Source organism: Lactuca sativa, chromosome 7, assembly GCF_002870075.4.
Source record: "Lactuca sativa cultivar Salinas chromosome 7, Lsat_Salinas_v11, whole genome shotgun sequence".
NCBI lineage: Eukaryota > Viridiplantae > Streptophyta > Magnoliopsida > Asterales > Asteraceae > Lactuca > Lactuca sativa.
Window position 1 is genome coordinate 208,654,951 of NC_056629.2, and position 14,205 is coordinate 208,669,155.

The following is a 14,205-nucleotide window of genomic DNA, read 5'->3' on the forward strand; positions in this document are numbered from 1 at the left end:
CAGGTTACACGGAAATAATAAAATGGTTTAATAAATCAATTAACAACTCTCGATAAACTAACAGGAAAGCACATCTCTTCAGGTACTTGGGTTTAGATAAATTACACCTTAATACATAGACAATTTCATACACAAATTCATTTATTCAATGTTCACCGATTCCTAGAATGATTAGATTCGCGTTCACTATAACTAATCCTTTAGCAAACAAGTCAATTCAAACAGTGATCAGTTGATTAAACTAACATGCTTCCTAGTGTTCAGTTCGTATCAAGCAAGACTTGTAAATATAGTTAATCAATGTAGACATTTAATCAACCTCTTGTTGATGGTTTCTCAACAAGCTCACACATTAATCTTCCTATTTTCTTATTAATCTTAGTTTCATAATCATTACTTTCAAGCATACGTTTTAGCATTCACATAGACATATGAGATTAACAATTAAGTGATGTTCATGTAACCTAATTGCCTTCCAATTAACAGAAAATAGTAGTGATTAACACATAAGGATCTTTTAACAAGCTTGGCAAGATAAATTAAACACAAATAAACGATTTAATATAGCAATTAGTCTAATAATCAAAGCTTCATTCAATCATAAACACAAAGTAAAAGGTTTTTACACCTAAATCAGAAACTAAATACAGAAAAGTACCACCATAGAATGCTAAACATGGTCACGTCAGCAAACCATATGATAATCAACATGTATCCGCTCTCCAATCCTTCCGATCTCCGCTTCCGTTAGCTTAACGGCCTTCCGGCCGCCTTCTAGACCCTCAAAACGGCTTAACAGAAGTTAATTGTCGACTAAATTAGGTTAGAAGTCGATTTTTTTCTCCTGGTTAGCTAAAAATCGATATTTATAATCTTTGTGGCCGACCTAAGTACGCTGGGCGTACTTAGGATTACGCAGCGCGTACTCAAGATAATCACGCGATCAAGTCTATCCGGTGCAAACGCGTACGCGGCGCGTACCTTTACCTTACGCGGGGCGTAAGTTGCTTTGGTCATTACGCTGGGCGTAATCATTCTGGACGCGGGGCGTAAGTCACTCCTTCAGCATTTTTGATTTCTTTAAGCTTCTAAGCCCGGTTTCTGCTTCAGTCTTTCTTTTTATGCTTCATTGACAACAAATAGCTGCAAAATATAATTTAAAGTATTATGAGTACTTTTTAGTTCTAAAATAGAATAAATAAGGCCAAAATATTAAGATAAAGTGCATAAAAATATATATAAAAATACACATATCAAAATACCCCACACTTAGCCTTTGCTTGCCCCCAAGCAAATTTACTTTTATTTTACCAATATTGCACTAAACAATCCATTTAAAACTCAGCCATTATACCAAGACCTCAACGCGTACATTTGTGTCTAATATTTTCCTAAAGTACCCCCCATATTTTAAATACTCACAATCTTCATAAACACTCGCCCACTTTTTCCGAACAATGCTCATTTTATGCAACCCTCCTAATCCATCCGCAGAAAACCTCCTAACCTCAAGGTATTTTTAGTTGAGCAACCTAAGCATACATATTCTAGAAAATTACAACTTTCCGATACCACTATGGAGCTTTATTTGAATTCTTCATTTCTTTGACATTTGATCTTTGATTTCTTTGAATTCAACACCTTATTTGAATTGATTTCTGGTATCTTCAACTTTTTGAATTTCTTCAGAATTTTGATCTTTTGATCTTTACTTTATTTGCTCCAAAATTCTTACAACTTTTTTCGTAATTCTCTTTCTTTTTTCTTTTTTTTCACATGTAACTCACTTTTTTTTTTTCACTCAAATCCTACATGCTTAAGCAGAGGCGCTCAACCTCAACCTTTATTGGTTAATGATAATAATTTTCCTGGATACATTTCAGGTTTAGGCTGCTAAACATATTGCATCTCTCAAACCAAGCGGGGTTGTGTTTTTGTTCCATGATTTCACTAAAATAAGGGAGGCCACAAATGCACTATAACGTATATTGGCTCAACTAAACATTTGAGTTCTCATCGGATCATTTCATACAATATTAGCAGAATTTAAATTATCACTAGATTTTTTCTAAATTAAACTATTATTTCAAGTTTTAAAATTTTTAAATTTTCCTAAATTCTAGCAATTTCATTTTTTCTTAATTTCAATTTACTTTTACCGATCCCCTACCCCACACTTATTTCATACAATGCCCTCATTGTATGCTAAAACAAATTAAGAACATAAAAAGGGAGAAAAAGGAACAGACTCCCCTGGGTAGTTGTGGCGAGATCGAATGGGGCTGCTACAAGTTGCTTCAAATATCACCGAAAGACTGAAAACTGGAACTGCTGCCTCTGAATTTGCCGAAAAATAGAATCAAGACCGCCATCTTCAAAAATGTGGTGCAAAATATTGCAAATAAATGCAAAGTATAGTAACCATGACGTGGGAAAGTGTCGACCACGTCGTCTCGTCGAGAATGACATCCTCTACTCGCGATGAAAAATCCCCCATAACATAGGAAAGTATCAACCATGTCGTGGCAGCCGGGACGATACTTCTTCCTCGCGTCGAAATAAAACTCTATAGTATGGGAACTGCTCATCCATATTATAAGAGTCAAAACATCGTAACAATGACAATCTTCAAAACGATCGCTCACGAAATAAATATGCACCCCACACTTATGACAAATTGGGTATCGACTATAATCTTCAACTCTCATACCGCTCTCTCAAGCAACAGTCGGACCTAGCTGCTGAACTTACTGCCAGCTTCCTAAGGGCGAAAATTCTGCAGAAATCTAAACAACCAAAGAGCATCAACATGAAAAACAAACTAAATCAAAGTTTAATTACATACCAAATACTAAAAACTAAACTAAACTAAAAATAACACAGAACAAATAAAACAAAAAAAAAAAAAAAAAAAAAAGGATCACTCGTCATCTCCATCATCATGTGGCTGTGTCCCAGAAGTACCGGCCCCATCAAATCGTGACTGGAATGGTGGTGGAAAGGGAACCGAATACTGAAACCCCTGGTGAGCAAAGAATGCATTCAATGCATTCCCTTGCCACCGCTGTTGCATGTCCACATGTGCAACATACTCGCTAAGACGGTCAATGCCCTGAGCCAGATAGCGCATATCAATCTCCCGCTCAGGTCCCTGCTGCGCTCCCCGAGGAGCAGGTCGACGCCGCTGGACCCGTCTCGGCTGTGGCTCGGCAGCACCCTCCTCATCTGCCTCATCATCTGCTCGAACTCTCAAAACACCATCACATCCCCGCTCTAATACGCGCATCAACTCCAATAGCTGAAGACTCATCGGCCTCATGTCGTGAAACACCATCGATCTTGTGATCTCACGTGTCATCAACTGGTATGATCGAGCTAATCGTGTGATAAAATGCCCTCCGCATATCGGGCTATCTCCCCGAAGTCCCCTGGCCCTCCGTCCCAAGTATGCAGCTAACGCGACTGGAAGGTTCAGGTGCCTCCCTGGAGTAACTAGTGCCCATAGGAAATACAGGTCTGTCGAAGGCACTCTCTCACTATTCTTGTGATGCGTGAGAGACATAGAAATCAACCGGTGCAACATTCGGTATGTAGTGGACCGAATCATCCCCCCTCGAGCGGTAGATGGTGTATAGACTCCTCCCGTAATCTCGGCCCAAAATGTGTTCTCATTATAGTCCGCCGGCCGTTCCGTGAGACAGTCAGCAAGGAATGCCGGGAAGTGGACACTCCTCGTCTCGTCGGCTGTGTAAATACCCACCCGAGTAGCAAGCTCTATCACGCTGCATTCCCGGCTCACTCCTCCCAGTCTGAAAGCAAAGGCTGTCCTGTCATCGAGTGGCTTCCTAGGATCATAGGAAACTGTAGCGTAGAACTCCAGCAAAAACTCCCGATACACAGGCTCCTGGATCCTGAACAAACGTGCCCATCCCTGACACACAAACAATTCCACACCACTCGCGTCCGAGTGTGTGTATTGCAAAAATTCCTGGATCAATGCATCAAGTCCAGTCCTGGTAGCCAACTCCCAGTCGAATGAGGGTGCAATATCAATCTCCTTTGTGAGAAGCAAGCTCAAGTTGGTGACATAACGCGCCCGGGTAGCATCGTTTAGCGTTTGCGGAAATTGTAAAAAACGATGATCGGTCACATCCTCGGGAGGGTTGGTTCTTTGCGCCCTTCGAGCCATAATCTGCACATATTAAAAAAAAACACAATACCAAACCAAATATCACAGCATTAATAGATTTTTAAACCAAAAAAAAAAATGGAGCTGGATAAAGGCAGTACGCTGGGCGTACGTCCAGATGCGCGAATCTGTGTCCTGGTCCCAGTCCCTTTCTTGTGCTAAATTCATAATCCGTATCCAAATAAACACAGCAGGGGAATCAACACAATTAATTTTTAAACATCCCATGGTCCAAAGGTATTAGGAGAAAAATCGGGACCTCCTAAAATATTAATTTTAGGGTCAAACACATGGGGAACCAACCTTGAGGTTCAAGGCAGTAGAAAACAAACAAAGAAAAATCGAAGCCACCCTTTAAACTTATGAACAAAAAGATAACTCAATCCCCTATTAGTTCCTGATTTATTCAAGATTGGTAAACAGAAAAACTTCACGGGCGTACGCTTGGCGTGCGACCCCAAGCTTTAATCGATGGAGCTGGGACGGGATTTAGATGAAATTAGGTTCGAGGGTTTAGCCTATGGATCGAAATCGGTCCATTTAAGCCATAATCAAACACGAATGTGTGAAATCGACCCCTAATTTGAGAAATATGTAAACCCGAACTAAGACACAATGCAGCTTATTTTATCGATTTAACCACAAATCAATGATATTGAGTAGCCGAAATACTTACTTGTGTGGTGGATTTAACAAGAAACGAGAGAGAATCGAAAATGTTGAAGAGAGCTCGGCCGTCACAGTGTATGCGCGAGAGTAGAAGAGGGAAAAGAATAAAGAAGAAGTCAAAGGGTCAAAAGATATACCTGGTCGCCGTGTTACGCGGGGCGTAACTCAAGAGTACGCGGGGCGTACCTCAACCCCCTGAAATGTTCATTCGCGATCCGGGGTATATTACGCATGGCGTAATTAAACTTACGCGGGGCGTAATTTGTAAATTTCCTTTTTCTTTAATTTAACTTCCTTTTCTTTTTAATTATTTAATCTAGGGGACTTAAAACTTATTTATTTATTTTTTTTTCCTTTTTAATTTCTTAAGCTAATGATGACTTCACGATGAGTGAAAAAAAAAAAAAAAAAAAAAAAAATTGAGATGTCATAATCACTTATCTTTGTCAAGATCAAACAACAATGGTTGATCAAAAACCTTTGCATGCAAGAATTGGTTTGCGAAAACACCCACTTTCGGGACCCGTTAGAATATTTCCTTTGTTTTCCTTGCACCTTTAGCTAAAAGCGGAACAAGACGTGACCTAACTAGTCAAGAACAGCAAGAGCTCGGTCTTCCACTTAACCACCACAATACGCCTTGCTATACTACGCCTCATGGATTGAGTAGGACAAATCAACAAAGTAGTAGGCTAAGCAGGTCAAGAATTCCCTAGTCGCTTTCATTCCCGAAACCCATGCCAAAAGTAAAGTCAAGCAATGTGTACAATCCTAAATTCCTGCAAAATAAAAACAAGAACCTTCCCGACAAGTGAAATGATATCATCGAAAATCAAACTAAAAATAAAAACTAAAAATAAAAACTAACTAAAAACAAATAACGAATAATCAAATAAAATAAATTAATGACAAGCCGTTCCCCGGCAACGGCGCCAAAAACTTGATGTGCACAAAAGTACCCACTAATTTTAATATTTATAACCTAACAAACTTAGACTATCTATGCACTTATAGGCAGTGTACCTAGTCAGATTACAGTATAGCTTAGGTAAGTCGGGTGTCGATCACAGGGAACGATGGATTAATTTAATATATTTGATTATAGGTTACAGGTTACACGAAAATAATAAAATGGTTTAATAAATCAATTAACAACTCTCGATAAACTAACAGGAAAGCACATCTCTTCAGGTACTTGGGTTTAGATAAATTACACCTTAATACATAGACAATTTCATACACAAATTCATTTATTCAATGTTCACCGATTCCTAGAATGATTAGATTCGCGTTCACTATAACTAATCCTTTAGCAAACAAGTCAATTCAAACAGTGATCAGTTGATTAAACTAACATGCTTCCTAGTGTTCAGTTCGTATCAAGCAAGACTTGTAAATATAGTTAATCAATGTAGACATTTAATCAACCTCTTGTTGATGGTTTCTCAACAAGCTCACACATTAATCTTCCTATTTTCTTATTAATCTTAGTTTCATAATCATTACTTCCAAGCATACGTTTTAGCATTCACATAGACATATGAGGTTAACAATTAAGTGATGTTCATGTAACCTAATTGCCTTCCAATTAACAGAAAATAGTAGTGATTAACACATAAGGATCTTTTAACAAGCTTGGCAAGATAAATTAAACACAAATAAACGATTTAATATAGCAATTAGTCTAATAATCAAAGCTTCATTCAATCATAAACACAAAGTAAAAGGTTTTTACACCTAAATCAGAAACTAAATACAGAAAAGTACCACCATAGAATGCTAAACATGGTCACGTCAGCAAACCATATGATAATCAACATGTATCCGCTCTCCAATCCTTCCGATCTCCGCTTCCGTTAGCTTAACGGCCTTCCGGCCGCCTTCTAGACCCTCAAAACGGCTTAACAGAAGTTAATTGTCGACTAAATTAGGTTAGAAGTCGAATTTTTTCTCCTGGTTAGCTAAAAATCGATATTTATAATCTTTGTGGCCGACCTAAGTACGCTGGGCGTACTTAGGATTACGCAGCGCGTACTCAAGATAATCACGCGATCAAGTCTATCCGGTGCAAACGCGTACGCGGCGCGTACCTTTACCTTACGTGGGGCGTAAGTTGCTTTGGTCATTACGCTGGGCGTAATCATTCTGGACGCGGGGCGTAAGTCACTCCTTCAGCATTTTTGATTTCTTTAAGCTTCTAAGCCCGGTTTCTGCTTCAGTCTTTCTTTTTATGCTTCATTGACAACAAATAGCTGCAAAATATAATTTAAAGTATTATGAGTACTTTTTAGTTCTAAAATAGAATAAATAAGGCCAAAATATTAAGATAAAGTGCATAAAAATATATATAAAAATACACATATCAATTAGTTAAAAAAGGGGGTTTCAAATGTATGAAATTCAAGAAAAAATGCTAGCTTTATAAGTATGTATGATATATATATATATATATATATATATATATATATATATATATATATATATATATATATATATATATATATATATATATATATATATGGGATTTTACAAGGTATATATAATTTTCCACTTGGTATCAGAGCCCGATCCCTAAGGGTTTCCAATGCATTTAGAAGTTCAGATCGTCACCTTCTCCTCATGGCTTCTTCTTCCACTAATGTAATCAATTCAGCCAAGATCGCCACAGCCATTACTTGGAAACTCATGTGTACCAATTTTCTTCTTTGGAAGGCACTGTCGTTCCTATTTTTCGCGGAGTTCAACTGTATGGTTTTCTAGATGGAACAACTAAAGCCCTAAAAACCAAGATCACTATCGATACCAATGATCCAACAAAACAGGAAGATAACCCCGATTATGCAACATGGATTACTCAAGATCAGGCTATACTTGGAGGCCTGCTATCATCCATGACTGGAGAAGTTCTCTCGTAACTCACTCGCTGTACATACATGTCCAATTAACTATAGACGCCCCTTCACACAATGTTTTATGCGCAACATAGGGGTAATTCCATTCAAATCCGCATAGAACTTTCGGACACCAAGAAGGGAGATATGAGTGCTTTTGAGTATTATTAGAAGATGACAGGACTTGCAGATACCATGGACAATATTGGTCATGTCAAGACTGTTGAAGAAGTCATTGGATACATTTTAGCTAGGTCCAGGCCACGGATATCTATTCGCAGCAATTATAGTCCTTAGTAATCAGCACGAAGTGAAACTACCTAAGTTTTATTCATATCTAATTGCCCATGAGGCTCAATCGATGGCAACCAGAAGCCCCAAAGAGTTTGCTTCATTTTTCAACAGTGTTACTAAACAAGAACCAACCAATCCATGAAAAACCCACAACAATGAAGGGTACTCTAGAAATTCCAACAATTATTGAGGTGATAGTCAAAGAAACTATTCTCGAGATGGAAATCGTGGCCATAGACGTGGACTTGGGAGATACTATGGTGGCCCAAGGTTTCAAGTGTGTGGTATTCCAGGTCACATTTCTTTGGCATGTAGAAATCGATTCAATCACTCTTATCAAGCCGAGGAGTATCGTGGTGGAAATAGTGCCACATTTGGTAACTACAACAATGATCCAAACTGTTACATTGATACTAGAGCAACAGACCATCTCACAAGTGATCTTGATCGCTTGTCTCTACCTGAGCGCTATCATGGAAAAGATCAGGTCCAAGTAGCAAATGGAACAGGTTTGCATATTTCTCATGTTGGTGATTCACAAATCTATAGTTTAGGTCGTTCTCTGGTTCTTAAAAATGTCTTGTGTGTTACCCATATTAACAAGCATCTTCTTTCACCTGAAAAACTTGTTTCTGGTAATAATGTTTTCATTGAAATTTACCCACATGTTTTCTTTGTTAAGGATATATGCAAGAAGAAAACACTTCTAATCGGTAAAAGTAAAAAGGGTCTATTTCCAGTGCCGATCAAGCGTACCCCTCTTTATGTTGGAGCCAACACTAAAAGTTTCCTCATCACAGTGGCATCAACGTCTTGGTCATCCTTCCCCGAAAGTTCTCAACTCAATTTTGAAGTCTACTAAATTAGATTTTTCCTTTAATAATGTTTCATCTGTATGTGATGCGTTTCAACGTGCCAATAGTCATCAAATGTCTTACAATAAATTTGTTCATGTCACTTCATCACCACTTGAGCATATCAACACCAATGTTTGGGAACCAACTCAAGTGTCTAGTGGAGGTTTTCATTATTATGTTGGTTTTTTGGATGATTATAGTCATAACACTTGGATCAATTTCATTAAATGTAAATCTGATGTTGAACAAGTTTTTTTATGACTTTCAAAATCATGTTGAGCAACTCTTAAATACTAAAATTCATAGTGTTCAATCCGATTGGGGTGGCGAATACCACAAACTTCACAAATATTTTCAATAAACTGGTATTTTGCATCATGTGTCATGCACTCATACTTCCCAACAAAATAGGTTGGCAGAAAGAAAGCATAGACATATTGTTGAAACCCGGCTAGCCTTGTTAGCTCACTCTTCACTCCCACTGCGTTTTTGGGATGAGGCTTTCTTAGCTGCTTGCTATCTTATAAATTGTATGCTAAGTCGAACTATAAACAACTCTACTCCTATCACATGACTTCTCAAAATCACACTTGATTAAACCTTCTTTCGAAACTTTGGATGTGCTTGTTGGTCAGGTGTTCGAAAATACAATCATTGCGAACTTTCTTTTCGATGCATAAGGGGTATAAGTGTCTAGATAGGCAAATGGGTCGAATTTATATTTCACAATATGTAATATTTAATGAGCCTGATTTTCTTTTTGCTTCATCCGTCATGAATGGGACTCCATCACCCACTGCTATAGGTTCCTCGTTTCCTCAAAACGAACCGAGTATCATGAATGAACACATGAGAAAGTATGAATTATCATTATTGTTAGTTAACCAACCTGATGCAGCTGCAGCTTTACCTAACAATAACAAGAGCGAAAAAGACCAGACCATAAGACGTCATTTCATACAGTTCAACAGCCATTGTACCTTGCTACTGAACATAATAATACAACTCCGACTTCTCCAGATATGTCAATCGTCATGCCCTTCAACAATGATCATAATTCAGCCTTTCACAGTAACGAAGCTGATGCTAGTACTACTTCTTAATCTGCTGCCAAAGTGATAATCCATCTCATTCACCATCCCCACCGAGTCCTTCGTCACCACAACAATGTGTTGTTACACTGAGTCAAACAGGGAAGCATTTTCCTAAGACATAGGTTGGAACTGTTCGGTATGACCCTACTAAGCGAACATTTTTTGTTGAACCCAATTCTCATCAGGTGACATTGTCTCAAACAGATTATCATCTAAAAATGGAAGCAAAATTCAATACCCTTCAAAAGAATAATACTTTGGTCTTGGTTCCACGTCCCAATGGGGTTAACATCGTTGGTTGTAAATGGATATTTAAACTTAAACAAAATCTAGATGACACCATTGCCAAACATAAGGCACGTATGGTCGCTAGTGGGTTCACTCAATAATATGGCATTGATTACCAAGATACATTCAGTCCTGTTGTGAAGCTATCCACAGTTCGGTTAAATCTTACTCTTGTTTTATCAAAAAATTGGCAGCTTGATGTTAGTAATGCTTTCCTTCATGGTTTATTAAATGAATATGTTTATATGAAACATCCTCCAGGGTTTGAAGATCCTAGTAAGCCTCACTTTGTGTGTAAACTTCAAAATGTCATCTATGGTTTAAAACAGTCACCTTGTGCATGGTTCTCACGACTTAGTGATAAATTACATCAGCTTGGTTTTTGCTCCTCCAAGGCTGACACCTTTCTTATTATGTTCATCATGGGAAGCATACTATCTACATGTTAGTGTATGTGGATGACATTTTCATTGTTGGTTCCTTTCAAAGGATTGTTGATCAGCTTGTGTGTAACCTCTCCAAATCCTTTCCTATCAAAGATATTGGCAAACTCAACTATTTTTTTTGGGAATTGAAGTCACTCACAATTCGTGGGGAATTACACTGTTGCAACATAAATATGCCTCTGATCTTCTTCATCAGGCTAATATGGCGAATTGTAAGAGTGTCTCAACTCCCATGTCAGTCACTGATAAGCTCACAAAAGACTATGGTAAACTATTAACTGAGGATAAAGCGCTCAAGTATTGAAGAAACATAGTTGGAGGTTTGCAATATCTCACCTTAACTCGACCCGATATTTCCTTTGCTATAAACAAAGTTTGTTAATATCTATCTAAACCCAATGACATGAATTAGGAGGCTATAAAATAGATACTTAGATATATAAAGGGCACGATTACCACAGGCTGCACATTCGAAAGTCTAATTATAAATTGCTAAGTGTGTTTACAGATGCATATTGGGATGGATGTCTAGATTATCGTAGGTCAACTGGAGGTTTTTCAATGTTGTTTTTTTGACCAAATCTAATCTCATGTTGTTCACGTAAACAGCCCACAGTTTTACGGTCAAGTACGCAAGCTGAATACAAAGCTCTGGTGAATAGTACAGCTGAAGTAACATGGGTACAATCCTTACTTAAAGAGCTTGGAGTTTGTTAACTGAGACCACCTATATTATGTTGTGATAATCTAGGAGCTACATACTTAACTGATAATCTGGTCTTTCATGCACAGACAAAGCATATAGAAGTTGATTTCCATTTTGTTAGAGAGATGGTTGCAATGGGGACGCTTGATGTTCGATTTATCTCAACCAATGACCAAATAGTTGATGGATTTACGAAACCAATTACACGTAACATTCTGGATCGACTCAAGTACAATCTTAACCTCGTTACTGTTCAGATTGAGGGGGAATGTACACTAAAGAATAATAAGAGACGTTTGAATGAAGATTAGATAGGATCATTTATATTTAGTTGATTGTATAGCTAAGGATCCTAACTTATAGGGTTTATTTGTGTATCTGTTATTGTATGTATATATATCATTCCATATTCGTGTGGGATTTTACAAGGCAAATATACTTTTCAACTATATCAATATGATGGGTAACTTCATGTGGAAAGAAGAAATCAACATGTTTGGAATTCCATTAGAGAACTCTTTTTCTTATATTATCTTTTCTTCTCCATGTTCAACCCGGTTGTTCCCATAATTTAATAATGTTTCTTTTGCAGTTATATATTAGAACCAATTCAACTAAAGAAACTTTTTGGTTACATACAACTTCCAAGTTTCGATATTTCTGCAGATGTCGCCGATGTATTCAAGGTTGGTTATTTGAGATACAATTATGAATTGTTCTAATCCATATAAGTATGTAAAACCACTCACAACTTCATTAATATTTAGTATATGGATTATGCATATTATGAAGCTTTAAATAGTTAGACAAGGATAACAAGTCTTCTTAACAAAATCTTGCATCTATTATGATTTTAAAGTAGTCTGATTGTCATTTATGATTCCTCACAGGATCTATTGACTAGGCATAAGTCCACTGTATCCGAATCACTATCCAAAAACTATTCTTGGGTAACAATCTCTTATATCTTTTTGATGGTATGGCAAATATTTTTATTGGTTAATCTGGGAAAAAATTATATGGTTTTGGTTAGTTTTTTACAGAATATAACGAGAAACTATTGAAATCTTCAAACTATATCACTAAAAGACAAGCTATCAAGGTATGTTACTTTAGTTTTACAATAGAAACATTACATGGGAATATTGATGTTCATTCAAATGATTACTTTTGGTTTTTAACTTAACAGCTATTAGGAAGCATATTGCTTGATCGTTCAAATTCTGCTTTTATGAGACGCTATGTTAGTTCAAAAGACAATCTGATTATTCTAATGAATCTTCTAAGGGTAATATATTATCTAAATGTTTGGATACTTGGAGACTTTATATTAAAAAAAAGACCTAAAATTTGAGATATTAGTATTAGTATTAACATTGTTGATGCAGGATACAAGTAGGAGCATCCAGATAGATGCTTTTCATGTGTTTAAGGTATCCACACACACACACACACACACACACACACATATATATATATATATATATATATATATATATATATATATATATATATATATATATATAGACAGAGAGAGAGAGAGAGAGAGAGAGATTAAATGAGAACTTGAAAACCATATAAGAACTCCACTAAAAATGAGAAATTATTTTTCTACATAATATTTTGCAAAAATATAATAGCAATATTACACTTACAAACCCTTTAAGAGAAGCACCCAAAAATTTTAATTTTTTTTTGTTACACATACCAAAAAAAAAGTTTGTTTTTCTTGATTTTTTTTTCATAAATCTGTTAGACACATTTTATTAAAAATTTGGGTGTTTGCTGTTTTGAAATATATTATGTAGAAAAAAAGTTCTAAGTTTTTATGGTTTTTTAATTCTCACTAACTCAAATCTCTCTCTCTCTCTCTCTATATATATATATATATATATATATATATATATATATATGTATATATATATATATATATATATATATATATATATATATATATATATTCTATTTTTCTTGGTTCGTGACATTTGTTGTTATATATTTGATAGCTTTTTGTAGCTAATGAGGAGAAGCCTATTGAAATAGTAAGCATACTTATTACCAATAGAAATAAGCTTCTACGTTTACTTGGTGCCTTTGTCTATACAGGTATGAAGGGTGGTTCTCAATCAATCAAACTTGTCTCTAAACGGAAACTACTGTCATTACTATATCTTATTGATCTTTTTGTTATGGGTGTTATAGATGACCAAGTGTTTGAGACAGACAAAGATCAAGTGGTCAACGAACTCACTTTACTGGAGATCTAAAACCAAATAAGACAACACATCATTTCCTTGGACATTTAGTGATTTTAAGTGTGGTAGATAATGAAGAAAATTCATTTTTTTATTATCACAACAAAAATGGCCTAGGATCCTCCTAAAAGAAACTGAAATGATCCACATAAAAGTGACATTACTTGATGTTGTACCAATTCCTATGATCGGTGGTAGTTTAACATACATTTTGCAAACATATTGTCAAAACATGTGAAGGGATACTTCAAGTAAAATAAAGATTATATATTACCCACCAAAAAAGAAGCCAACTATACACCTTATCTGCCTTAGGCTTATTACATCTAATGGAATATATCCTCTTTTCCAGACCATCTTTCAAATTATATGACCAAGATCCAATAGAGAAATATATTTGGTTCGTATTATTAAAATGTAAGTTTTTTCAGTCATTCCTAGCTAACAAAGAGCTACCGATTTTTGAAGAGACATCATACATACCCCAAATTGTTAACATATGGATGATAAATAACT

The 14,205-nt window shown here is 36.2% G+C and overlaps 1 protein-coding gene across 1 annotated transcript in view; it reads left to right on the plus strand.

The window, feature by feature from the left end:
* LOC111882307 (putative MO25-like protein At5g47540) overlaps positions 1-13,701 on the plus strand; it is a 35,880-nt gene extending 22,179 nt beyond the window's left edge. The window contains exons 5-11 of the mRNA XM_042896827.1: positions 12,027-12,120; positions 12,325-12,384; positions 12,468-12,536; positions 12,624-12,722; positions 12,823-12,867; positions 13,441-13,540; positions 13,637-13,701. Coding sequence (XP_042752761.1) covers positions 12,027-12,120; positions 12,325-12,384; positions 12,468-12,536; positions 12,624-12,722; positions 12,823-12,867; positions 13,441-13,540; positions 13,637-13,701 — 532 coding nt within the window. The remainder of the gene's footprint in view (positions 1-12,026; positions 12,121-12,324; positions 12,385-12,467; positions 12,537-12,623; positions 12,723-12,822; positions 12,868-13,440; positions 13,541-13,636) is intronic.
* The last annotated feature ends 504 nt before the right edge of the window (positions 13,702-14,205 follow it).